The sequence below is a fragment of the Muscardinus avellanarius genome, assembly GCF_963383645.1.
Source record: "Muscardinus avellanarius genome assembly, chromosome: 1".
In the NCBI taxonomy this organism is placed as follows: Eukaryota; Metazoa; Chordata; class Mammalia; order Rodentia; family Gliridae; genus Muscardinus; species Muscardinus avellanarius.
Window position 1 is genome coordinate 65820248 of NC_137786.1, and position 26705 is coordinate 65846952.

Below are 26705 nucleotides of genomic sequence, written 5' to 3' on the forward strand. Positions count from 1 at the left end.
TCAGGAAATTATTGCTTTTCTGTGTACTCATCTTTAAAACTACATGAGTGATTAAATCATTATAGTTTATACTCAGTGATTTACAACTGAAACGTTTTACTCCTTGTATTATTTCTTGCTCATGAAAGGAAGAAAAATCCTCAGTAGCCCCCTCCACCCTGCATTTTCCTTTTTTTTTTTTTTTTTAAGGGCTTGAGATTATGGGACCAGCCTTATCTAAAATAAGTGGTTCTATGCCGTATGCTGGGTGTGGTGGCGCATGCTTGTAATCCCCGCACTTGGGAGGCAGAGACAGGAGGATCGTGCTTGTTCGAAGTCAACCTCGCTGGCTTAAGAGACCCTGTTTCCAAATAAAAATATAAAAATAGGTCTGGGAGTGTAGCCCGGAGGTAGAAGGGTTTCCAGGAACCCCAGTACCACCAAAAAATAAAAAATAAAAATAAAATAAGTGGTTCTACAATAAGTGTTGGAATATTAGGGAGGTACTTACCCAAAGCCTATAGCGACCCAGTAGTTTCTGACCCCTTGGTGGGGCCCCACCATGGGGAGGATGTCGGGGGAGTAGGTGATAGGCCCATTGACGATATTGATGATGTCAGCCTTTTTCAAGACTGGAACCATGTCCATGGCAGATTCAACATAGTCCATGATTCGATCTAGATCAGACTCAAATAGTTCCTTTCCAAAACCTGGAAATATATCCCACCATGGTCAGGATGCCAATGGGCAGTCAGTGACAAGTGCTCTAAAGTAACTTAAGTCTTTGAGACAGCCTATATTTGCAGATGGCCTGCAAAAGGAAAGCACTTCCTTTTTTTTTTTTTTTTTTTTTGGTAAGTCTAACCACTATCCACGGATGGTATTCACTTATCTTAATAAAAACAATCATGTAATTTGCCCCTCAAACAAAATCACTTTTATAATTAATAGAAAATTTTAAGTTTATATGTTTCCAGTGTTGAATCCAATCAAAACCACAATAATTTGGTTTTTCAGAAGAGATCTTCATCCTTCAATTATCCATGAGGGCCTGTTTCGCTCCCCCCATGTGAGGGCAAATGGGAGTTTACAAAGTCATGCTAGGACACTGGGAAAAGCGAACTGCCCCAGAGTCAGGGATGATGAATTTCAGACCCTTTTAATTCTCCTTTCTGCAGGAGTCCTCCTTCCTCCAGCCCACTCCCACACTGGAATTCTGTGATAAGAAAGAGAGTCTTGGAAAACAATTCTTTTCTTGTCCTAAAAGTCCCTGGGATGGAAGGCATGGCTGCAGGTGAACTTCAAAAGAATGTTTTTGTCTACTCCAGCGATTTCCCCACGCAATATCCAGCCAACTTTCCCTGGCTCCTTCTGAGGACTGTGTGTCTTGGCGGCTATGTGGAGACCGGCAAGCTCCTATGGTTGGTCTAGGACACACGGGCACCTAGGCCCAGGGACAGCTAACAATCTGGCTTGGTTCCTAGCTGACATGATTTAAATATTTGTTCAACATTTATTTGGAAGAACAGCCACTGGCACAGGGAGGAACAGAAAAGGAGCCTCCCAGGGATCAGCTGAGCTCTCCTCCTGGGTTAGGAGCGACTCAGCCCAGGCCCAAATGTGCAAAGCCCACTTAGCAAGATCAAAGCCCTGAAGCTAGCTGCCGGGCTTTCAGGGGAAGCAGTTTCATAATCACTAATCATTTCCTATTGCATGGACCTAATCTCTGAGGAGGCGGCAGAAAGGATTCACTCTCTATCCCAAGCTGTTTATCAAAGCTTAATTCTAGAAAGCAGTTTCCTCTATTTCTTTATATTCCCTGTAATATTTCAGTGCTCCAATGATATTTTAGCTCCCTTTATAGATTAAAATCAGAAGTGCCTCCATAGGTGACCTAATTTTTTACCTACCTCTGTGAAAATATTTCATGGGGGGAAAAAAAAGCAGAAAACCAACTATAAAACCTGACCCATCTCCCTTACAAAATCTAAAAGAGAGGCTATAGCACCTCTCGCATTAAACACTGGGCCGGGCCTTTTCCAGGCCTATTTCTGTCTCATCAGAAGGCCTCAGTTTGCAGTACCAGCCTACGCTGCTCTGTGAGGAGACACCTAGGCCTTCAGTCTTAGTGGATGGAGAGCCCGCCTCTGACACCTGCCATGCACCCAACTGTCAAAGCCCAACAGCAGTTCTCTTTAAGTCTTGCAACTAGGCCCAGCAGGCGGCAGGTGGAGGTAAAAGGAGGGAGGTGGGAGGTTGGTATAGTCAGGTAAAAGTGCACTTGAAGCCTTTCAAAGCAGCTAGAGCGATTTTCTTCTCCACCACCAGCTGCATCTTCTCTCTTTCCTCACTCCCTGCTGATTATTCAAAGGGATCTGAGAAGAGTGACTTCAAAACCCCTCACCTCAGTGCCCCAGGAATCTGATGGTGTAGTGCCATGATATTGTCTCATTGGACAGCCAATCCCTAGCCGTGGAGAGATGAACCAGACGTGTCTGTCCTGTGCACACTTTGATTTGCTGAACCCACCTGGAGGGACTCCGCTGGTGACCCAGGAGTCCTGAACTTTCATCTTTTCCTGACTTTCGTAGGGACCAAACAAAAGCCCATCCCTTTCCTGTCGGAGGTAATAGGATCCTTCCAGGTCTCGGATCACAGGCAGTTCTCGTTTCAAAGCTTTCACTTCAGGTATAGTTGATGTAACAACATATTGATGTTGAACCGGGATGAGAGGATGTTCTAATCCAATCATCTTACCTACTTCACGAGCCCAAAATCCTTAAGTAAAAAAAAAAAATCATTTAAAAATGTCATCACATATATAAACGTACCACATACGGCACTGCTATGACAATTTAAATTAAAAATATTTTGAAGGCTTCAGTATTTACAGGCAAAAGTCTAAAGAATATCATAGCAATCTCTAAATTTGTTTTTTGTTTGGTTTCTTTTGGTTTTGTTGGTTGGGAAGTGGAGCTGGGAATCAATCCTCTAGGGCCTTGCAAAGCTAGGCAAGCACTTTACCACTGAACTATATTCCCATCTCCTTAAATTTTTTTTTTTAATCTTTGCAAATTGAATGGGGGAAGACAAGATAATGTTTGTCATGGTACTAGGCATGATGGCTCATGCCTGCAATCCTAGTACTTAGAAGGCTGAGACAGGAGGATCCCAGGTTTGAGACCAACCCCAGCAACTGAGCAAGACCCTCGGCAACTTAGTGAGACTCTGTTTCAAAATAAAAAATAAAATAGGTTGGGGATCTAGCTTAGAGGTGGAATGCCCCTGATTTCAATCCCCAGTACAAAAACCAAAACCAAAACAGAGAAGAGGAGCCACAGGAGAGAAAGACTGGGCTTATCAGTAGCAGGGAATTTTAAAACAACTTTTTCTCATTTCATATCATTTGACAAAGATAGAACATTTGTGGCTAAAGGCTCCTTGATTCTTTCTCAGGCTAACCCTGCAGTACACAGACATTGGAGTTAAAATCCAGAAAGGATGAAACATGCCTAAGGTCAAACTGAAAGATTCTATAACCACCACATCTTGCTGGTTTTGTTTCTGCAGAAAGATTTTGTTTTAAAAATTCACAACACCTTCACATGTATGAAGATAATTTAGAATTTAAAATGCTTAGCCAGGCATGGTGGCACACGCATGCTTGTAATCCCAGTACTTGGGAGGCTGAGACAGGAGGATCTGGGTTTGAAGCCAGCCTCAGCTACTTAGTGAGGCCCTCTGCAACTTAGTGAGATTCTGTTTCAAATAAAAGAATAAAAATGGGGCTGGGGGTGTAGCTTGGAGGTAGACTGCCCCTGAGTTTAATCCCCAGTAATGCAAAAAAAAAATTTAAATGCTTAAAATGATTATTATTCCTTGGCAGGAATGTGGTGTTGTGTGACCCTACCCATCTGTGGATTATTTGGGGTTTTGTTTGCTTATTTGCTTCATAATGATTTTGAGCAATTATTCCAACGATTAGAGGATTCTATTTAAGTTATTGGTTTAGAGACTGTACTCTCTAAATTTTTAGCCACTCCCCCCCCCCCCCGAATCTCAAGAAGTGTTCTAAAGTCTCTAAGATTACAAAATTTAGTGCTTGACAGAGAATAATTTGTGACTTGGCCTGGGGAACCCAGATGTTCACATATATGCCAAAGTTTGTTTCCCTTTAGCCATCTAGACATTATTCCTGTGTTCTCTTGTTTTGTTTTAGCCTAGCGGCTACCTTGGTCACACTTGTATTATAAGCCCAGAAATAGGTTCCTGTGTATAAACTAGAAATCTGACCTATGGGCATGAGAGCTATTTGTTGGTCTTTAATAATTTACAGACTTAATTTATCCTTGCTAGTAGGAAGATATGAATTACCATATATTTGTAGAAAATATAGTGAAGCTTCATATTCCAGTTATTTACACTAAAGCAGTCTTAAAATATAAAAACAAAATATTTACCCCAGCAATTCAAACTACTGCAGTATCCTTAATCTACTTGTTTCAATTAAAGACATAAATTGAAGTAAATACATTCTTCCCTATTTAAACATATTTACAAGTTTCTGAGTCCAAGTTCTTGCTTATTAATGCACTTTATCACTAAAATGAAGTAGAAATGTATGACTAAGTGTCATAGAATTATTTTACTTCAGATCCCATAGTAATCTCTATGCTGTTATACTCCATGGAGCTGGTGTCTGTTAGCATTCTCTTCCTCTGTATGTTAATCAAAGAAACCTAAATCTAGCCAAAATTATACTTCAACCCCTGGTAGATTACACACCACCAAGTTTAACTAGGAGAGTCCAGCATGGAGGAATCATTCTAAAAATCTGCTACTCACCTGAAAAACAACTGAGGAGTCAATAGCAATGACTATTGGAAATGACCTCCATTAAAAAAAATAATAGAAATGGGGCTAAAACAAAGGGTAAATGTTCATTAACAAGTGTACTTCTATAAGATGGTTTATGCAAAGATGAGGGTCTCACTTTTTAATGCAGAGTAACAGGCAAAAGTAAAAACTTTGTGTGTGTGTGTGTGTGTGTGTGTGTGTGTGTGTGTGTGTGTGTGTGATTGAACCCAGGGACAGTCTACCTCTGAGCTACAACATCAGACCTATTTTATTTTTCATTTCACAGGATCTTGCTAAGTTACTGTACCCTGGCCTCAAACCTGTGATCCTCCTGTTTCAGCTTCCTAAGTCCTAGAATTATAGAGCACTTTTTTTTTTTTTTTTTTTTTTTTTTTTTTTTTTACTGATCCCTGGACTTCATGTTAGCATGATACAATCAATTTCTGATTTAACGTACTAGGGAAATTTTTAAGTAAATCTTACAGTTATCTCAATTTTAATGGGTTAACTGAAAATGAGGTCAAGAGAAACATTCATCGCCATCCTAAGAAAGGCCTGCAGCATTTGAGAGGCTGAGACAAAGGATCACAGTTCGCAGACAGCCTCAGCTATTTAGTGAGGCCCTTTGCAACTCAGTGAGATCCTGTTTCAAAATAAAGAATAAAAAAAATAGGGCTGGGAGTGTAGCTCGGAGGTAGAATGTCACTGGGTTCCATCCCCAGTGCTGAAAAAAAAAAAAAGGCTGCATTATAATAAATAGCACCTGTGCCCCACCTGAGGCTGAGGGGATTATGATGCTAATTTTGAAAGCTGTGGAAACTAAAGGCAAGTTAGACTATTTCACACCAAGATTGGGAGTATAGAAAGTGTTCTCAGCTCTGCTTGGTCAAGAGTGTTCTCAGTACATTCTCTCCTGTGGGAATGCTTGTCTAGTACTAGTGATTCTCAGAAGGTGTGTTGTGCAAGTCACCTGTACAGAGAGAACAGTTGAAAATACAGCTCTAGGCCCCATACAGACCACTAGAGTTAGAATCTTTTGGGAGCCTGAGAAATTACCCAAGGTGATCGATTCTCAGGCATACTAGTTTGGATAACCAAGCTCTTTTGGGAAGTCAGTTTAATTTCAGAATGTGTGATGGATGGATTTAGGGCAAAAGAAAGGAGTAACGTTAAGGCTAGTAGCAAAAAGCCAGACTAGGGCATTCACTTGCAGAAATGATTACAATAATCATAATAGTTATCATTATTAAACCTATTTTTGGTGCTTTCTACATGGTAAGTCCTGTTCTGAGTACTTTGCATTGTCTGTTCATTTACTACCTATAATAACTTTTTGAAATGGATACTATTATCTCCATTTTACAAATTGGTAACTTGCCCAGGTCACAAGTTGGCGATTTCTGTGTCTCTAGACCAGAGGCCTCACTGCCCTGGACAATGCTACAAACACACCAACAAATGTTTTTACTCTGAAACGTCCCCTTTTTATGGACATCCCAAAGTCCAGCAACCTTTACATCTTTCACATTTTAATTATATTTCCAGGTCTATATCTTGGTTGCTTTAATTAGATTCTGGGGGCTAGCCTGAGGACCTTGTCTGAATTTGTGAGACATCCTGGCCTCACTAAGTAACACCAGGGAACATTTCAGGGGCCACATTCTCATCTTTTAACATAATCGTTGCATTAATTCACAAAATGTATCTTTTTCAGCTTCAATTCTAGAAGAGGCATATCCAAATCTTTGCCCCCAATTATTGATGTTCACCCTACGGGGAGCTTCATTCTTTAAATAGACTTTTTTAAAGCACACTTACAAGCAACACACACACACACACACACACACACACACACACACACCCCAGACCTCCCATGGACTAATATATAATTAGTTAGATTTTTTTTTTCCTAGCAACTTTTGTCCCATGAAACAGAAAAGATGGAGAAGAAAAAAGACATAAAGAATACAAAGATTATGGGGCAAAGATCTGATCTGAATGAGATAAAGGATTGAAAACTGAGACAGGAAATTGAGACCGAATAGTCTGCACAACTTCCAGCAAGGAGGAGCCTGGAGCCTGGAGCTACAAGGAGTAGCTGGTTCACAAAAGTCTTTAGGAGCAGAAGGGAGGGAAGCATCCCCACCCCCTGCAGGGCCACACTGCTTCTTTCCCAACCCATTAGCCCACAGGACTTCCCACTGTATAGGAAACTCCATCTGGTATCCATTTCCCTGGGTTTGGGTCAGACCACACTGAAGCCCATCCTATCAACATCTCCAGAGGCTGGGCATGGTGACACATGCTTGTAATCCCAGCATTTGGGAGGCTAAGACAGGAGGATCATGGTTCATGGATAGCCTCATCTACTTAGCAAGGCCCTTTGCAACTCAGTGGGACCCTGTTTCAAAAATAAAAAGACTAAAAAAATAGGGCTGGGGGGTGTAGCTCAGAGGTACAATGCCTCTGGGTTCTATCTCCAGTACTGAAAAAAAAAGAAAAAAGAAAGAAAAGAAAAGAAAAGAAAGACAGAAAGAGATATTTATGCTTTTCAAATGGGAGGCATGGATTAGAAAGACTCAGAAATACTGAGTTAGACTCTTAAATATCGAAGACATGACTTCTAGAACCACTAAAAATATTTTATTAAAAATAGAAGCAATTATAAGTTATCATCTAGAGGAAAAATTAGAAGGCTCATGCTTCTGGCATGTCTTCATGGCATATCATTAGATCTGACAAATAATAAATATTATTTTCATTCTATAATTTAAACAATTGCTCAAAGAAAATCAACTACTTCTTCATGCTTACTGTAGCAGAGTACAGGAAAAATAAAAACTATAAGTTTTGTTTAGATGGCACAAACATTTTTAGTGGAATTTATTTTTGATTGTGTGATAGTTGTAAATGACTTCACAGACAGCTGACATGTTAGAAAATGTATCAGTTCTAGAATCAAAAGACTAGGTCCCAGTCCTGGCTCTGACAGAACTAGCTATGTTGCTTGGCCAAGCACTTTGACCCTGCTGACCTTGGCAAAGGAAAATTACAAATGAAAAATTAGTAAATTTTGGATTATCTCAAGGATCTCTCTGGGCTTCACTACTCTATGTCTAAACCATTGCTTTTTTTTTTAAAGCAACCTAAAGAGAAAGATTATGAGGTATGTTTAATAGCATTCTGAAAGGAAAAGGTTAAAAGAGTTTTTTTCCTACTACAGTCAAAAGTAATCAGAAATGAATGAGAACAAAAATGATCAAATCTGATCTAAAAAGCAAATTGAGAACAAAGAGATTTCTCTGAAAGTTGAACAAAAGAATTTGGTTATTAGCATAATCTGTAAACACAGAAAATGAAAAAGAAGCATAATTTTCCAAGACATAACCTAGAGCAGAAGAAAATGGAGAAAAAGAACTGTGGTTTATGAATGACCAAGGGCAGAATGGGATTTCACATGCCAAGAACACGGGTGGAAGGAGCGCTTTGTGGCTCAGGAACACACTGGAGAGCATCACCATGCTTCATAACAATGTTTACAGTGTAAAACAGTAATTGATGAATAAATATTTCTTTGCCACATTAAAAAAAAAGATGCTCTCCCTAATATGTGGAAACTAGGGAGAAATGGGTCATAGGACTAACTCCAGGAAGAAGGAGAAACCTTAGATGAGCAAATAAGGCAGCCTGAGAGTGATGGGAGGGGAGAAGAGGAAAATTCCCACATGCACATGATGTACATTTACAACATATTGAGGGACGGGGGAGGGAATGGGGAAACGGGGGAAGGACCAAATGAGTGTTGTGGTGTGCATGGATGTTTCTACGAGCTTGTACCCCATGAAGATGTTTGATTACAATGCTCCAATTAAAAAAAAAAAATAGCCAGGCATGGTGGGGCACGTTTGTAATCCCAGTACTTGGGAGGCTGAGAAAGGAGGATCACAGGTTCATGGCCAGACTCAGCTGTTTAGTGAGCCCTCCTCAAATAAGTGGGACCTTGTTTCAAAATAAGGAATAAAAAATAGAGCTGGGGGTGTAGCTTAGAGGTAGAATGCCCCTGGGCTCCATCCCCAGTACTGCAAAAAAAAAAAAACCAAACAAATAAAAAAAAAAAACAAACAAATATGGCTGGGTATGGTGGCACATGCTTGTAATTCCAGTACTTGGGAGACTGAGACAGGAGAATCGTAGGTTCACAGCCTTTGCAACTTGTAAGGCCCTCTTCAACTTGATGAGACCCTGTTTTAAAATTTAAAAAAATAAATACAATAGGACTGCAGAAGGAATAGGGTGGGAATTGGGGAAGGACTAAATGAGTGATGTGGTGTGCGTATATGCCTCTACCATCTTGTGCCCCATTAAGATGGGTAATTACAATGCACCAATTAAAAAAAACATAGACGGGTGTGGTAGGGCTATGCCACCATGAATGTGTGTTTCTTAAGTATGTTTCTAAGCTACAAAGCCCTCTGTCCACCCGTGTTCTTGGTATGTGAAATCCCATTCTGCCCTTGGTCATCCACAAACCATTGTTCTTTTTTCTCCATTTCCTTCTGTTACAGGTTATATCTTGGCAAATTATGCTTCTTTTTCATTTTCTGTGTTTACTGCTTATGCTAATAACCATAAAATGCCCCTGGGTTCAATCCCCAGTACCCCCCCCACACACACACACCAAAAACAACAACAACAACAACAAAAACCCATATATGACACTTACCTGCAGCATTCACGATTCTGTTTGCTCTCATGGATCCCTGTGGTGTTTCAACGTCCCATGTCCCATCTGACCTGGGTTTCAGAGAAGTCACTGGTGCAGGGTATTTTAAAAGGGCACCGTATTTTCTGGCCCCAGCAGCCAGTGCCATGGTCAGAGAATAAGGATCAATGTGGCCATCTCCAGGATTATATAGTCCAGCTAGAATCTAAATCAATCATAAGTCAATGTTCAAAAATTAATCTTATTACTCAGCATAAATATATATTCTCCCAGCAAAGGGACTTTAGAAGTTCATCCTGGCGTCAGATTAATCACTCTACACATCTTTCCCCTAAATTCTGCTCAGACTTAGGTGGGAGAGACTTAACTCTCATGATGAAAGTTAAATAGGTAGGCTATTTGTTGGGCGTGGTGGTATATACCAGTATTCCCAGCTGAGACAAGAGGATCACATGTTCAAGGCCACACCAGGCAACTTTAGCGAGACTCTGTCTCAAAATAAAAAATAGAAAGGTCTGGGAGTGCAGCTCAGTGGTAAACGGCCTCTCGGTTCAACCTTCAGTAAAAAAAAAAAAAAAAATGTAGACAGTCTATTTGATAGAGGCTTCCAATTGTCTCCAACATCCTTTCTTGCTTCCTCCCGTAGCAGTGGAACTTAATGTTTATTTGGACACACGGTCAATAAGAACTAAGAGTACAGTTTCCAACGTCCTGGCAGCTATTAGTTCTAGCTGGCAGCTCAAATTATTACTAAGTTTTGGTCAATAGAAATGCAAACTGAAGTGTCATATAGCACCTTCTGCAAACTACTTAAAAAAATCGTGTCCTTCCTCTTTGTCCCTTGCTTCATCCTGCTCTGCAAGGCAGACACAGTAGCTGGAGCCTTAGCTGCCATCTTGGAATAATAACACAAGAGTCACACCACGGGAGTGACAGAACGAGGATCTGAAATGTAACTGGGTCCCGAATGTCTTGATGAAAAAATCCTCCAGTCAAGTCTTGACTCGCTAAACATATAAACTACACGAAAGAGAAGTAAACATATATCTTTGTTTAAGCATTATTATTTTGATCTAATCCTGACATATCAATTATACATTATATTTAATTGTTTAGTATTATTAATAAATTCACATGTTAAAAACGTATCTGGTGTCAGGAAAATTTATACTTGAATCAAAATTCAACAACTAATTCTTGCATAAATACTATATATTAGAGCTTCAGGGTAGGTACTGTGTGGGAAACAGAAAACAATGAAACTAAAGATGAGACGAGATGGTGAAATGAACACGGTGAACGATAATAATGAAATCTTACCTATACAGCACCATCCACTCAGCCTCAAGGAGCTTTCATCAATAATCTTTTCTGCATCGATTGAAGTGGCTCTGGTTTTTGTCTTTTATTCTATTATCATGGTGTTTTTACATTGGCTGATTTGTGGATATTAAACCAACCCTGCATGCCGTGGACACAATTCATTTGGGCATGCTGTATGAGGATTTTTACATCTATATTCTATAAGGGACAAAGGTCTTTCTTTTGTTGGCAGGACTGGGGTTTGAACGCAGGGCCGCACACAAGCCAACCAAATGCTGTATTACTGAGCCCAGTCCTTTTCTTGTAATATCCTTGTCTGGTTTCAGTATCAGGGAAGTACTGGCTTCATAGAGTTGGGAAGAGATTGTGAAGGGTTACTATTAATTCTTTAAACGTCTGGTAGAATTCATCAGTGAAGCCATGCAGCCTTTTCTCTGGGGGAAGTCTTTGACTACAAACTCAATCCTTTTACAGTGCAAAGAAGTTATAGTTTTAATAGACTTCAGATTCTGCAGACTTCCAAATGCCACATTAGTGCTTTGTAATGGATATTCCCTGTTGTAGTGACCCCATGTCTGTTTGATTTGGCACCCTGCCCCAGATCCAGATACTATCCTTCACATATATTTCCATTGCTAAATGCTTTTGAGAAAAATTCTGATGGTGAGGACCTCCCAGAAACTGCTGTATAAGCAAATCTAAGCACATTTTCCTGGTAGCAGAGGTAGCATTTCAATACAGGTAATGCACTATGCAACACCAACTTGCCATCACGTTGCTATTACACAAAACTATAGGCCAGGCAGGCTGCAGCCTGCAAAGACTCCAGAGCGCACACAACCCCAGAGCCTACAGCAAGAACACAAACCTCAGAGATCAGAACTATTGCAGTCCACACTGGAGTGACAGATGTACCTGTTTCCCTGAACAGCCCCAGCTGGTACACTTGGGCCATATCTCAAAGCAATGGAGTCAGAGAACCGGGGTTCAAGCCTCTGCTCCAACTATTTCCAACTGAATGGCTTGACCCACTATGTAAACTGTCCAAACTTCAGTTTCCTGTTTAATAATAATATATACTTTATAATAATACTGTGAAGATTAAGTGAAATTATACACATAAAGGGTTTAGCATAGTCTGTGGTACATAAATATGTCCTTTAGTATTAGTCAATGTCATTATTATTCAAAAGTGGTGGTCAACTAGTAGGGGAAAAAATCACTAAATTCCCTGTCAAGTGGATTCTCTCAGAAAAATCTGATATAAATCTAGATCTATACTTGGATAGAGTCTATAAGAGAAGTACAGCGATGAGCTAGGTGATATTTGTGGAAACATATGGGGCTTAAGTTGATTTTAAAAATATTAATGACTGTCTTTCTAGAATGATCTTATCAGGTTATCATTATGTCTCCACCTCAAACAGGTTTACATATGGAACACCTTCGTTCTGGGGGATATAGTAATAGAAAGGTACTGGAAATATTTCCTCCTTTGTTCCATGTGGAAAACTAGTAAGAGTTTTCATATTTCATTTAGCATATATAATAACCCACCTAGTTGTTTGCCCCAACTCCAACATCAAAATGTGTGCACAAAGTATTTCTATTTTTAACTTTTTCTAATTTCACTTTTTTCTAATTTTAATTCGCGTCAACGAATGGAGAGAATGCCCTTCAGGTAGATACCTTATCCATGTTGAGTAAAGGGAACATCTGCTGAATTTTTTCGGGTTCAATGAGGTACTGTTCTGTTGCATGCCAGCCGGTCCGTGTCATTTGATATTTAAATTCATCAACCCTTACCGGAGTTGTTGCAATTCTGATGCTACCTGGCTGATGGAATCCCACAGCCTGTGACAAAAATTTCAATAAAAACACAAATAAATTATTCTTTGGCACTCAAACAGTTTTCTAGCACAATAAAAATGTAGATTTAGCATGCAATGAAAGAGAAAACTACACAAGATATTTGTATCTTACAAAAAAAATCCATTCAGCAATTATTTATTAAGTGCCTCCTCTGTGCCAGGCACTATTCTAAACCCCAGAGATGCTGGGGTAGACAAGAGAGATAAAGACCCCATTAGAGAAAATTGACAGTCTATGGGTGAAGCTAAAAGCATAATTAAAGTAGCATGGGATGAATGTTAATATACAGACTGAAAGAACATTATGTAAGAGAGAAAGACAAAGGCTTCGAGGAGGGATTATGAAGAATCAAAAAGCTGCGATGATGAGATTAATTGTGAAATTAATAAAACATTCTTTGACATTTATTGAAGTCTTTCAGTTTGCCAGGACTCAAGGAGGCCCTGGGTTACAGAGATAAAAGAAGCAGTCTTTGCCTTCAAATTGCTGATGATCTATAGGGAAACCAACCAGTAAAGTCACAATTGCAACAGGCAGAGATTTGCATTATTGGAGCAATGTGCACAAATACTCTTAGAACCAAGAGATGTGCCACCCAGCTTGGGAAGGGTGGAGGGAGTATTGCTTCAGGCAGAGAGAGCGGCAGGGAAATAAACAAACCCAGAAGAGAGAAAATAGCACAAGCAAAAAACAGTGACTTGAGAGGGCTCAGCATACTGCAGAGCACAGGTCACTGGGAACAGCTGAGGCATAGGGACCGGGGTAAAGAGTGGCAAGGGAAGATGTTGGGAGGCCGATGGTCATGTTCCCAGGCTAAGCCTGTGGCCTTCATCCTATAGACTGTGGGGATCCATTTGCTGGTTTTCAGCAAGAAAGAGAGCACAGAAAATTTAAACAGACTTCAGTCCTTAGCCTATGGAAACTCTGTACATGGCATTTTGAGAGTAAGAGTTGGTATGAAAAAGGACAAGAATAGAAGTGAGGGGCTTTTTGTGAAATACTTTTCAAAGCCATGTGACAATCTGGCATACTCTGTTGGCACCAGCTTTACAACCCAATTGCTGAAAGGCTCTAGTTTTTTAGTCTCTACATATAGTAACTGGTTAACAATATCTTTGAAAGCTACTTTTCAGTCTTTCTTCATTTACCAAAAATCAAAACCAGGTAACTACATGGGTAACTTACTTCAAGAAATTAACTTGATTTAAAGTAAACTCTCAAGCTTCAACTCTTATTCTATTTTTCCACCACAGTCGACACTACACATGCCTTTGATGTCACCACACACCCCTCCCCATATTGATGAGATGTCAAATCCTTCAGAAATCCCATTCGTTTCTGAGATGCTGGCCCAACAGACAATTTCAAGTTAACTGCACTTACCTGCCCAGTTTCTTCTTCCAGTTTCTCATAAAGCTTGATGCTTTCATAATGTATTTTCTTCAAGTTTATTCCAGGATGAAAGTAAGTTGTTAAGCCTGCCTGAAAAGTGGAAAGGAAAGGAAATGCTGGGAAAAAATTCACATTCTCAAAATCTGATAGTTTCTCTCCTAAGCAGTAACTTAATGCTGGCAAGAAACTGAGAATTGACAGTCATTCCTTTGGGATAAGAACACATCACTCCTAGCTTGATCACCCCAGAGCATAAGGCTCATGACCCATTACAAGAAGAAATTTGAACCATGTAAGTTCAACAGGCATAGACATGAAGTCCCTTAAAGTCACCAGCAAAAAGGCTATTTGGAGACTCAGAAATGAGATTATTTAGATGGGGAGCTCAGGAACATATGCTATGGTTGAGTATCCTTTATCCAGAATGCTTGGAATCAGAAGTGTTTAGATCTATTTCATTTTATTTTAGAATATTTGCATATACATAATGTACTACCTTGGAGATGCAACCCAAATCTCAACAAGCAAGAAATTTATGTTTTATATACATCCTATGCACATAGCTTGAAGGTAATTTTATACAATATTTTAAATAATTTGTGCATGAAACAGAGTTTGTGTATGTTGAACCAAATAGAGGCCAGGTACGAACTTTTCCACTTAGGGTGGAAACTTGGGGCTTCTATCTAGTACTTGTTCAAGCATCTGGATATACACACAGCTATGTTTTTAACAACAACAAAAATCCTAGCTCAGCTTATAGGTGAGCCTACAGCACAGCTCCCTGTGAGAGCAGAGAAGAGCTTCCATCACAAGGGCACAGGATTAAGCACCAGACACACTACAAGGGACATAATAACTAGGAGAACTAAGGGAGGAGAAAATGCTGGGAGCATCACGGCTGTCTTCGGTAAGAAGGGGCTTAGCTTTGCTTTGAAGAAAGAGTGATTATAGCCGATGGAGAAGATAAAGGAGGGGAGATGCAACAGATATAATCACTAAGAATTACCACTCTTTGGACAAGTTAAGATTTTAGGAATCCTTCTTGATATAAATAAGTAGATAAATAAGAAGGGAAAGTTCTTCCGAGTACAGTGACAATTAACAAATATAAAAGGAATGAGAGAATTAGAAAAATCAACAATGGATGCTAATAGCATAACAGTATGAATGCTAACTAGTGGCACTATCCCTAAATCTTTTCTTTTCTTTTCTTTTCTTTTTTTTTCTGGTCCTGGGGATTAGACCCAGGGGCATTTTACCTCTGAGCTATATTCCCCTAGCCATTTTTTTTTGGGGGGGGGGGTCTGGGGATGGAACCCAGAGGCATTTTACCTCAGAGCTACAACCCCTGACCAATTTTTTATTCTTTATTTTGAAACAGGGTCTCACTGAGTTGCAGAGGGCCTCACTAACTACCTGAGGCTGTCCGCGAACCGCGATCCTCTGGGTCTCAGCCTCCCCAATGATGGGATTACAAGCGTGCGCCACCACGCCCGGCTTCAGTTTTTATTTTTGAAACATGATCTCGCTAATTGTCTCACTAAGTTGCAAAGGCTGGCCTCGAATCTTTGATCCCCCTGTCTCAACCTCCCAAGTATCACAAACATGTGCCACTGGGCCCAGCTTCTCCCAAAATCTTTAATAGTCCTTCCCCTCTTTCAGGAGCCTCTATTACCTCAGAAATTCCAGTGACTGACCTCAGTCCATCCTATATCCCAGAGGATCCAAATTTTTTATTCATTTACTTATACCCTGCAAAATTTTTAGCATAACTGCTGAAATATGTATAGTTCTTTATTTACACATGATATGTAAATATACATTACCATATTAATAGAGATCATAAAACACAGAAACAACTTAGAATGAGTGAAATATTTTAAATAACTTGTATTCTATTTATTGTGTGTAGGAAGGCTTCGGAATATTAAGCATATTAATCACATTTAGCAAGAGCTATGTGATTAATTTACCTTTTTACTAAACTATATACATTAAATTAACATCGATACCCCGCAGTGTGATGACCTGGTTCTAAGTTTGCCTTATTTTGAGGCTGGTGTTCGTGGCTGTGACAGCGGACGCGGGTCCCTCTGGATGGTACTCAGACCCCACTGGGAGCAGTGCTCACTTGCCTGTGCTCTCTGCATCTTGAAACCCCTTCCTTTGTCCCAGGCAACACCTGATCTAAGGGCACTTGACCGCCATGTCTCATGTTCTCTTGTCCCTCAGTTGTCATCACAAACTAACTGGAAGGTGTTGCATTTTTTATATTTTAAATACATGGGGATAAATCCCAGTGAAACTCTACATTCAGAAAATTTTTAAATGGGTCAAACGCATCTCTTTTGTATATGAGAGTTTTTCTCTAGGTGATACTTATCATTTTGGCCAGAAAAATCTAACAATATCAACATACTCAGTTATCTCTTTTAATATATTCTCTTCCCAACAGGACTGTTTTGCAATAGGCAGTCATTTCCCACTATTTGAAAGCATTGTTTTTGAGCCGGGTGTGGTGGCACACGCTTGTAATCCCCGCACTTGGGAGGTGGAGACAGGAGGATCACACAGGTTCAAAGCCAGCCTCACTGGCTTAAGAGACTCTGTTTCCAAATAAAATGTAAAATAGGTCTGGGAGTGAAGCCTGGAGGTAGAAGGGTTCCACCCCCCCCCCAAAAAAAAAATTAAAGCATTGTTTTTATATGGAAAGGACAGACTCATATTTTCTTTAGTATGTGTTGTGCTGGCACTCACACCTCCTTTACCCCCGGGCTGTACCTTTGTTCTAATATGTGTAATTTTTATGTAGAAGCAACCAGCAGCCTTTCAAACTACTACAAAGGTCAACAATTTGGGACACTGGTCTTTCTCTAAAAGAAAATTTTAAGTTTCAAAGTCTTTTAATTATTGGCAGGAGAGAACCAACAAGCCTCTCTGCAGCACAACACTCTCAAGTTCATGCCCTCTCTGTTTTAATACAAAGGGGATAGGACCTTGTCCAGAAAACAGAGGAGAGCTGGCTCCCACTTGCTTTAGCATCTCATTGCATAAGGGACAATTATTTTTCAGAGTTAACTTTTAACAAGAAACTATCACCTTAAAGTGTTTGCCTGCCTGCCTCCCCTTCCTCGTTTCTTTTTCTGGTACTGGGGGTTGAGTCCAGAAATGCTCTACTTCTGATTGCTCTACCCTCAGCCCTTTCCATTTTTTTTTAAATTTTTTAAATTAAAAAAAATAAGCTTAGTTGCTGAGGCTGCCCTTGAATCTATGATCCTCTTGTTTCAGCCTCCCGCATCCTGAGATTACAGGCCTGTACCACCGCACCCAGCTATGTTGCCTACTTTTCTTAAAAGAAGTTGAGTTTACGGTATGTTGCTTTTTATTCATGGGCCATCTAAGGAATAAAATCCCATGGAATCCTGTAATCTATTCTGAAATGCGCACCACATCGAATTGGTATGTAATGAGCAAATAAGTCATTCAAACATGGAAGCGTGTGCCCTCCTTAACAATGTGGAAGTGGTGGGGGCGTAAGCCTCCCTCTGGAGGTATTCGACTGGCCTCCATTTCCCTCTGCCTGCCAGTTCTTACCTGCACAACCTCACCGTGGGCCCGTGGGCCCCCACTCACTGCTCCTGGGGCTCTGCTTACAGACAGGTGCTCTGCTTCCTGTCACCTCTTGGAAGCGGCCTCCCTAACTCCTCCCCCCCTCTCCTCCATGCTTTTGCACCCCTTACCCTGATCCACTGTTCTTCCTGGCACTGACCCCTCTCTGTTGCTGTCCACCCCCCAGAGTGTGAGCTCAAGGAAACAGGGACGGGTTGGACGCCCACCTGGCTACTCAGCTCCTAGTACAGCGCTGGCCTGACATAAGAGGGGCTTTTCATATGCCGTGGATGTGTAGGTGACTGAGTACACCAAAGAAAAGACACAGGAGAGCCAGAGGAGAGGGGCAAGCCTGCTTTGATAACATGGAGCCTGCATAAAGAGTCGAGCCTGGGGAGGGAGCCAAGGCCAGGGGTGCTGTTGGCTTCTCTGGCCCCTCTCTGCAGGTAGGAGGAGCAAGCCGAGGGAGAACTGGCAAAGAGACAAGTGTGCTGGAAGACTGGTGTTACTTTAGGACAGCGGCCCTGGCGTCCCTCCCAAACTGAGGGGTGAGGGTCTAGGAGGAGGAGGAAAGCAGGCAGAGGGGCTAAGCTTGCAAATTTTTCCAGAAGGCTCTGGCCAACCTGTGTGTGTGATCTGACTATGCTACCATTGGAACTCTGGGGCCAAGGGGGCCGAAGTCCAGGCAGCACTGTCCCTCCAATTCAGCCAGAGGCAGGCATGCTAGACTCCCACCCCACACTTTGAGCACAGAATACAGAAAAAGCCCTCGAATCATGGTCCCCTCTTGCTTCCCCTTCTTCTCAGCAGCAGAAAGCTAGTGATGAGAAGGAATGACAAGCCCGCACTAACACTGCACCATCTTCCTCCAAAGGAAAACTGCAGCAGCGATCAGAACACCGTCCTCTCCCCTCCCCAGCTGACTTCAGAAACAACTGGGTTGGCCGTGAGAGCAGCTTCCATCCTGTGTCTTTACTTGGGCAACTTGCCAGTTACGCCCAATGATGATGCAAGAAGTAGGACACTTACGTATGCTGTGGAGTATGCGAAATTGTCTTGGTCTGTGTTTTACTTAATACAAAAGCTGTGGCCCACACTCACCGTCCTCGTATTTAAGCCCTCCTGAGGCCAAGCTGCTGCCTCCCACCCCAGCACAGAATTAATATCATAAGTGACAATGAAAGGACCGCCAAACACAAGTGAGAGGAGTCTAGATAAAGCCAGTGTCCTTTAATACAAAAGCTAGCGTTAGCTGGGTGGGGTGGTGCATGCCTGTAATCCCAGTACATGGTAGGTGGAGACAGGAAGATCGCAGGTTCAAGGCCAGCAGTAGGCAGTAACTTGGTGAAACCCCGTTTCGAAATAAAAAGTAAAATAGGGTTGGGGCTGTTGCTCAGAACTAGAACATTGCTAGGCTCAATCCCCAGTACCAGTAAAAAGAGAGAGAAAAAGAAAAACGCTAGCATTTGTTATTAAACACTTACCCTGTGTTTAGTAACTTTACACACGCTAACTCAGTCTTCACCAGTACCCCATCAGGTAGGCACTATTAATACCCCCACTTGACCCATGAGAAGATGGAAACTGAAGGAACTTGCTAGAAGTCACATGGGTCAAAGGTGTCAAAGCTTTCAATTAAATCCAGCAGCCATGGTTCAAGACTAGACACATTATCTAAGTTCTGGTCGCTGCCTGAAGTGTGAGCTCAGCTGCACGTGTGCTTTCCAGCACCACGGTGAGGGACTCCCGCTTGGGAGCTGGCACTGGGGAGGTGTGCGTGAGGAGGAGCTGGGCTGCACCAGGGCACAGTGCGGGGGCCCAGGACAACGTGGGGTGCTTTGCTTACTGCATGCCAGGTAGATCCAGCCGTGAGCTCTGATTTCTCCAGCAGGACCACATCCTTCATCCCTGCTTTGGCCAGGTGATAAGCCAGACTCACACCCACACAACCACCTCCAATGATCACTGTTTCTGCGCTGTCTTTCCATTTCGCTTCTGTAGACGTAGGTGGATTTTCCTTTCTGGAAGAAAAGTGTTTTAGAAAGAGTAACTTTACTCAGCCAAGGTAGCCATAGTTTTGGTCTAATGTGCTTCCTTTACCCATGCTTAACACCTACTGAATGTTCCATTGGATAATCTGGGGGCATCTCAACCCTGAGCAGGCAGCCTGGATGGAGGAGGGAGGAAGGATATTTTTGCCTTTTTCTATATAATGATTCTGGGGCACTGTAGGTAACTAATATAGCTAAAGAAATGAGTAGGTAGCTTCTTTTTTTGTTTTTCAAAGAATTTAGGAAGATGAACGTGGTGGTGCATGCTTTTAATCCCAGTACTTGGGAGGCTGAGACAGGAGGATTGAGGTTCAGAGCCAGCCTTAGCTACTTAGTGAGGCCCTCTGCAACTTAGTAAGACCCTATTTCATGATAAAGAATAAAAAATAGGGCTGGGAGTATAGCTTGAAGGTAGAATGACCCTGGTCATTCCAAAAAGAAAAAAAGAATTTAGAGAATTTTTTTAATTTAAAAGAACACATTTGACTTCCGGGAAGATGGCGACCGAGAAAAGCGGGGCCTAAGAGCCCCGCTAACAACCAATCTCCATTACCACAAAATCAGCGCCTTTCATAGCCAGAAAACACCATCACCAGAGAAACAAAAAAATCACCAGGCTCCAGAGAGAAAGCGGACTGAGAACAGAGCTCAGAGCCACAGAGGAGATACACCGGCCTCACGCCCGAGGACGTGGCAACAGCGCCATACTGCTGGCGGCAGCGGCGATTTCACCGGACGGCTACAGCAAGCCGAGGTGAGCCACTGCAGAACAGCCAGGCGAGATTTTTCAGCGCAGGGAACATCTAAAGCTCCCAGTGGCTGAGCTCAGCACACGCTGCAGGCACTCAGAGTGGAACTTAAAACCAAGAAGAAATAAGCCAGCCTCACGGCCGAGGGCGTAGCAGCAGCGCCATATTGCCACCGGCGGCAGCAGCAGCGAATTCACCAAGTCCAGTAAAGCTACATCTGTGAACTCAAGAACAGTGAGTCAAATTGCGGGCCACAGAGGAGAAATCCCAGTACTGTACTCCCTGGGACTTGACCCAGTGGGGGAGTGGCGGTGGCAGAGATATCACACCAGAGGAGAATGTGCAACCTGGCACCCCCCATAGTTTAAAGCAGCCTCTATCGACTCCCTGGGTCTGAGACTCTGTGATACAACCCAGTAAAGGAGTAGTGGGGTCTGAGATACTACAGACTCGAGATCCAGAGCACCTTAAGTGAAGTCATAGTGACCCAAGGGAAAGAATCCAGAGAAGGCACAAACCTCCGAAATCATGGGAAAGAGGAATAACACTGGAGCAATGAATGCCCACAACCCCACAACATCAGAACCCGATAAAACAGAAAATCAGAGATTTCTAGAAGATCAAATCAGGAAAATAACTGTAGAAATAATAGAGGTGCTTCGAAAAGAACTTAGAGAGAGCCAAAAACAGATAAAGGATGCAATTAATGAAGTAAAGGCCTCAATTCAAAGCACAAACAACCGATTAGAACACATGGAGAACAGAATCTCGCTCTTAGAAGACGATCATTCCAAAAATGAACGCATAGTTTCTAATCTAGAAAAAAATATCCAACAGCAGGAATCTGACATTGAAGAAATATGGGCCCATTTTAAGAGAGCTAACCTAAGAATAATTGGAATAGAGGAGGGAAAAGAAAGTGATACCAAAGGGATCAACAATCTCTTCAAGGAAGTAATAGCAGAAAATTTTCCAAACATAGAGCAAGAGGTTGATACACAGATCCAGGAAACTTATAGAACTCCCTTTAGACAGGATCGGAGAAGAGGATCCCCACGCCACATAATTGTCAAAATGACCTATGTGGAAGCCAAGCAGAGAATCTTAAAGGCAACAAAAACAAAGGCCAAGTGACATTCAGAGGCAAACCAATTAGAATCACTCCAGACTTCCCAAACCAAGTCATGAGAGCCAGAAGGGCTTGGAGTAACATATTCCAAACTCTGAAAGAAAACAACTTCCAGCCAAAAATTTTCTACCCAGCAAAACTTTCTATCAAATTAGATGGAAAAATAAGAAGCTTCCATGACAAAGAGAAACTGAAGGAATTTATGTCTTCAAAACCAGCGCTAGAGAAAATACTCAAAGAGATTAACTACAAAGAAGAAATAGGTAACACACACCAGAACCAAAGAAACAAGATTTTTCATTCAACAGACAACTAAGATTGGTTATCTGTGGAGATTCATTATTTATGTTAGTCTTTTACCTATCTCTAAATGGTATTGTTTGCCTTTATTGTTGTTAATTTTTAGGATTTCTAGTTGGAATATTAATATACCTTCAGATATAGCATTTGGAAATATTTTATCCAATTCTATTAGTAACTTTTAACTCTGTTTACATTGTCTTTGGATATACAATATTTTTTTATGTTTTAGGGAGTTTGTATACTCTTCTGTTGCCTGTGCCATTGAAATCATATCCAAGAAATCACTGCCAATTTCAATGTTGTGAGGTTTTATGACCCAGATTTTCTTCTAAAAGTTTATAGTCTTAAGATTTATATTTAGGCATTTTATCTATTTTGAGTTAATACTTATATATGGGATTAGGTAAGGGTCCAATTTTATTCTTTTACATGTAATTATTATTTTTCAACAATATTTAGTTAAAAGATTATTATTTCCACCACCAAATGTTCGTTGAAACCTTGTCAAAAATAACTTGATAATATAGGGAAGAATTTAGCTCTAGGCTTGTATTTAACTCCAATGGTTTATATATCTGCCTTTAGAACAGTACTACACTGTTTCAATTATTGTAGCTTTATATGGTTTGAAATCAGAAAATATATAGCTTCTAGCTTTGTTCTTTTTCAAGATCGTTTTGGGTATCTAGAATCCATATTCCATATTAGGATAGATTTTTTTCTGAAAAATAAATATATAAATATATGATAGTTTCACCTAAAAAAATAGAAAAAAAATATTCTCTGGTAAGAAAGAAAGGAAAAAGAAATATTGAAATGTTATCTTTAAGTTATCAAAAGCTTGGTATCAGACAAATGAAACTGTTATGTGAGATTATCATTTTTAATTTTGGATAAATTGCTATAATACTAGATGTCAACCACTAAGCCAAGCATGGGAGGGAGGGATGGGGAGGGAATGGGGTGGGGATCGGGTAGGGCTAACTGGGCGATGTGTGCATGTATGTCTACAAAAGTTTGTATCCCACTATGATGTATGAATACAGTGCACCAATAAAAATAAATAAATAAATAAATAAAAATAAAAGAACACATTTAAGGCAGGGTGTGATAGCATACCCTTTTAATTCCAGTACTTGGGAAGCTGAGACAGGAGGAGCACAGGATCATGGTCAACTTTAGCTATGAGGCCCTCTGCATCTTAGTGAGAACTTGTTTCAAAATAAAAAATAAAATAGGGCAAGGAGTGTGTAGCTCACATAGAATGCCCCTGGGTTCAATCCCTGGTAACACACGTATAATAATAATAATAATAATAATAATAATAGTAATATAATAAATTCATAACCTTTTTTTTGCAGGTTTGGGGATGGAAACCAGGGGCATTCGACCTCCGAGCTACACCCCCTGCCCTATTTTTGTATTCTTTATTTTTAAACCGGGTCTCACTGAGTTGCAGAGGGCCTCACTAAGTAGCTGAGGCTGTCAGCGAACCGCGATCCTCCAGGTCTCAGCCTCTGGAATGCTGGGATTACAAGCGTGCGCCACCACGCCCGGCTCATAACCATTTTATTCAATGAAAAACCTATAAATCATCATGGAGTTTAGCACCTATAAACCTTGGGTCACCTCCTCCCTCCAATGCTTCCAGCTGGAGAAAACGGTTCTGCCTCCTTTGCCTTTCTCTCTCTATGTACCTGCCTCTCCGTGATTATTGCCAGTGGCTAACATGTGTATTTGCACATCTGTCTTCCTAGCCAGACCATGAACTCCTTGACAGCAGCGATGATGTCCTATTCCTCACAGCTCAGCCCCCACACAGCAGCCACATCTAGCCTGTGTCAAATGAATGCCTTTGATAATTGTCGTGGTTGCTCTCAACTCTCTATCGGGTTAAATACTTGTCCTATATGAGTGCCTCAAAGAACACAATTGTAGGAAAGGTCGTGATCATTAAGGCAGGAGGATCTATTGAGCAATGCCACAGTTTACACTTTTGGTACGTACTTTTCTTCCATCCATCCATCCGTCTATATATGCACTTTTTCTCTATTCATTCATCCAGTACTTCCTGAGCTCCTGCCATGCACAGGGCACTATACTACAGAGCATACAAGCCAACACAGTTGCTCTTTCTACTCCTCCAAACTTACAACACAGAGGGGGAGAGATCGGTGGTAGCATCTATTTATTACTTCCCACTTCTCTCATTCCTGTTATATTTATCAATTGGCATTCCAACTGTTTGTTGTTTAAATTAATATGAATTTAAAGATATTTATTATATCCAGTGGGCTACAATGTATTACTACTGATCATCTATTTTAATGCCAGTTTTCCCAGATTTGGCCAACAAAAGGTTCCTGGGTCCCTTTCACGTGATTGTATGCATCTTGGAATGCTTCCTTATTTTCTGGTGCCACAATATGTTTCAGTCCTTTTGTTTAATTGGTTTTAAAATTACTTTAACCATTTATTTGTGTGTTTTGTGAGAACAACAACAAAAAATAATGTACATATGACCCAACGACTGTGCATAGAAACCCATTTTAAAATGGCCTGGGGAAATCGAAATCTTGTACTTTAGTTGGAATCATTATGGGAGTGATAAATAGTAATAAAAGTTCCTTTTTGAATATTTATAAGAAAGAATATGTATTTTTTTTAGTACAGTGGTCTGGCAAAATAGGAAGAATAAAGGACTTAGGATCAGGAAACCTGGGTTTGAGCCCCCAGTCTATAGCCATTTTAAGGAAATTTAGACAAGGATCTCAACATTTTCATATCTGCAAAATGGGACTGCAAAGGTTCAGTCTGGCAACATATGATAGTGTATATCAAATGTATAGCACTCCTGCCCAGGATGCCATAATGAGTTCCAGACTAGGTAGAGGGTTTTAAAATTACAGTTATCTTAAATTCCTTCTGAAGTAGTAGTTGGGATGATCATAAATGCAATCAAAATTAAGTCAAGTAGGAGCCATGCAAAGACAAAAAACACCCAGGTCACCTATCTTCCATATTAGATATGAAACATTTCTTATTGTCTCTTTTTTAACAAACATCTGAAATCAAATATCTTCTTGATAGTTTGGCATATGGTACATAAAGAACATGCAACATAAATGAAATTATTTAAATTTTGATTTGTTGAATGTAGAACCATACATGGCTAGATGAATATAGCCAAATGTATTTTTAGTTAGTGCTAAATATTATATATTATTTCTCTAATCAACTCAAGTTAAATGTCTCTTTCCTTTTGCATTAGAGAAAGTATTATTATTATTATTATTATTATTATTATTATATGCTTTGTTGATGTTTTGCAGTGTGCAAAGCATTTATTTAAAATTTGCAGCAAAAAAAAAGTTCTAGAGAGTTCACAGGGCACATTCACGGAAAAAGTTCTTCAAGTAGTCAGGATAAGACAGGTAAAATAAAATAAAATAAAATTTGCAGCAATCCTGTGAGGTAAAATAAAATAAAATAAAATTTGCAGCAATCCTGTGAGTTAGGCAGAGCCAGTATGATCCCCATTTTACAGGTGCCCATTTTATGGATGAAGAAACTGATGCTCAGAACATAAAGATTGAATCCTGGGTACTTGGTGGAGCGAGAACTGTGACTGGTGGCTGCTGTATTACAAGCACCGGGAACAAGCCCAGCATATCACAGACACCCAGAAAGTAGTTGTTGTATGAAAAGATGGATGGATGGAAGCAACTCAAAACCAAATATTTTGATTCCAGAGTTTCAAGCCATACGATGTGAAGTGAAAGTCGAATCAACTTGTGATAATGTTGGGTGAGGCTAGTGAGCAGAAGCCTTACCTTGCAGACACAAGTACTCTGTCAACACAAAGAAGCCAAGAGATGTTCAGCATCGCTCTATTCCAATACAGACCAATGAAAACAAAACAAAATACCATTTCCACCTATCAGATTTAGCAAGGACAAAATAATGATGATGATGATGATGATGGGGATGGTACTGTGGGAACCAGAAGAGCTGTGGGAAATAGGCCCACACTGGTAGGGGACATGCACATTGTGGCCACCATTTAAAGATTTCCTTGCTATCTTTCTACAACTTTTAAATATACGTGACCCCGCCAGGCGTGGTGACGCACGCTTGTAATCCCCGCGCTTGGGAGGCAGAGACAGGAGGATCGCGCGGGTTCCAAGCCAGCCGCGCGCGCTGGCTTAGGAGACCCTGTTTCCAAATAAAAATGTAAAAATAGGTCTGGGAGTGTAGCCCGGAGGTAGAAGGGCTTCCAGAAACCCCAGTACCACCAAAATAAATAAATAAATAAATAAATAAATAAATAAATAAACAAACACGACCCCTTTCCCTAACAACTTTACTTTCAAAAATTGATTCTGTAGTAGGACTTTCATAGGTACCCAAAGATATATTCATAAGATTCTTATATGTGCATCATTTCCTGTAATAAACAACTGGCAAGGGTCTTTTAATAAATGAGCTGCTTAACTATATTGTAGGACGTCAATATAGTTGGAAAACCACGCAGCCATTAAAAAGAATAAAGCAAATATGTGTCGATCGGGAAAAACCCTCAACACATACTAAATATTATTTTTTTAAAAAAAAAGGCGTAGAGAAGCCAAAGAAGACCCCACCACCACCTGCATTTGTCTACACACACGGACACAGAAGGCACCCACAGCTGTTGACTGAGCAAGGGAGTTGGG

The 26705-nt window shown here is 40.7% G+C and overlaps 1 protein-coding gene across 1 annotated transcript in view; it reads right to left on the minus strand.

Moving 5' to 3' along the window:
* DMGDH (dimethylglycine dehydrogenase) overlaps window positions 1-26705 on the minus strand; it is a gene marked incomplete at both ends in the record, with an annotated part of 76261 nt that overhangs the window by 49317 nt on the left and 239 nt on the right. Inside the window, 7 exons of the mRNA XM_080705840.1 lie at window positions 491-689; window positions 2509-2757; window positions 9560-9764; window positions 12572-12736; window positions 14138-14236; window positions 19605-19779; window positions 25824-25841. Of these exons, the coding sequence (XP_080561966.1) occupies window positions 491-689; window positions 2509-2757; window positions 9560-9764; window positions 12572-12736; window positions 14138-14236; window positions 19605-19779; window positions 25824-25841 (1110 nt within the window). The remainder of the gene's footprint in view (window positions 1-490; window positions 690-2508; window positions 2758-9559; window positions 9765-12571; window positions 12737-14137; window positions 14237-19604; window positions 19780-25823; window positions 25842-26705) is intronic.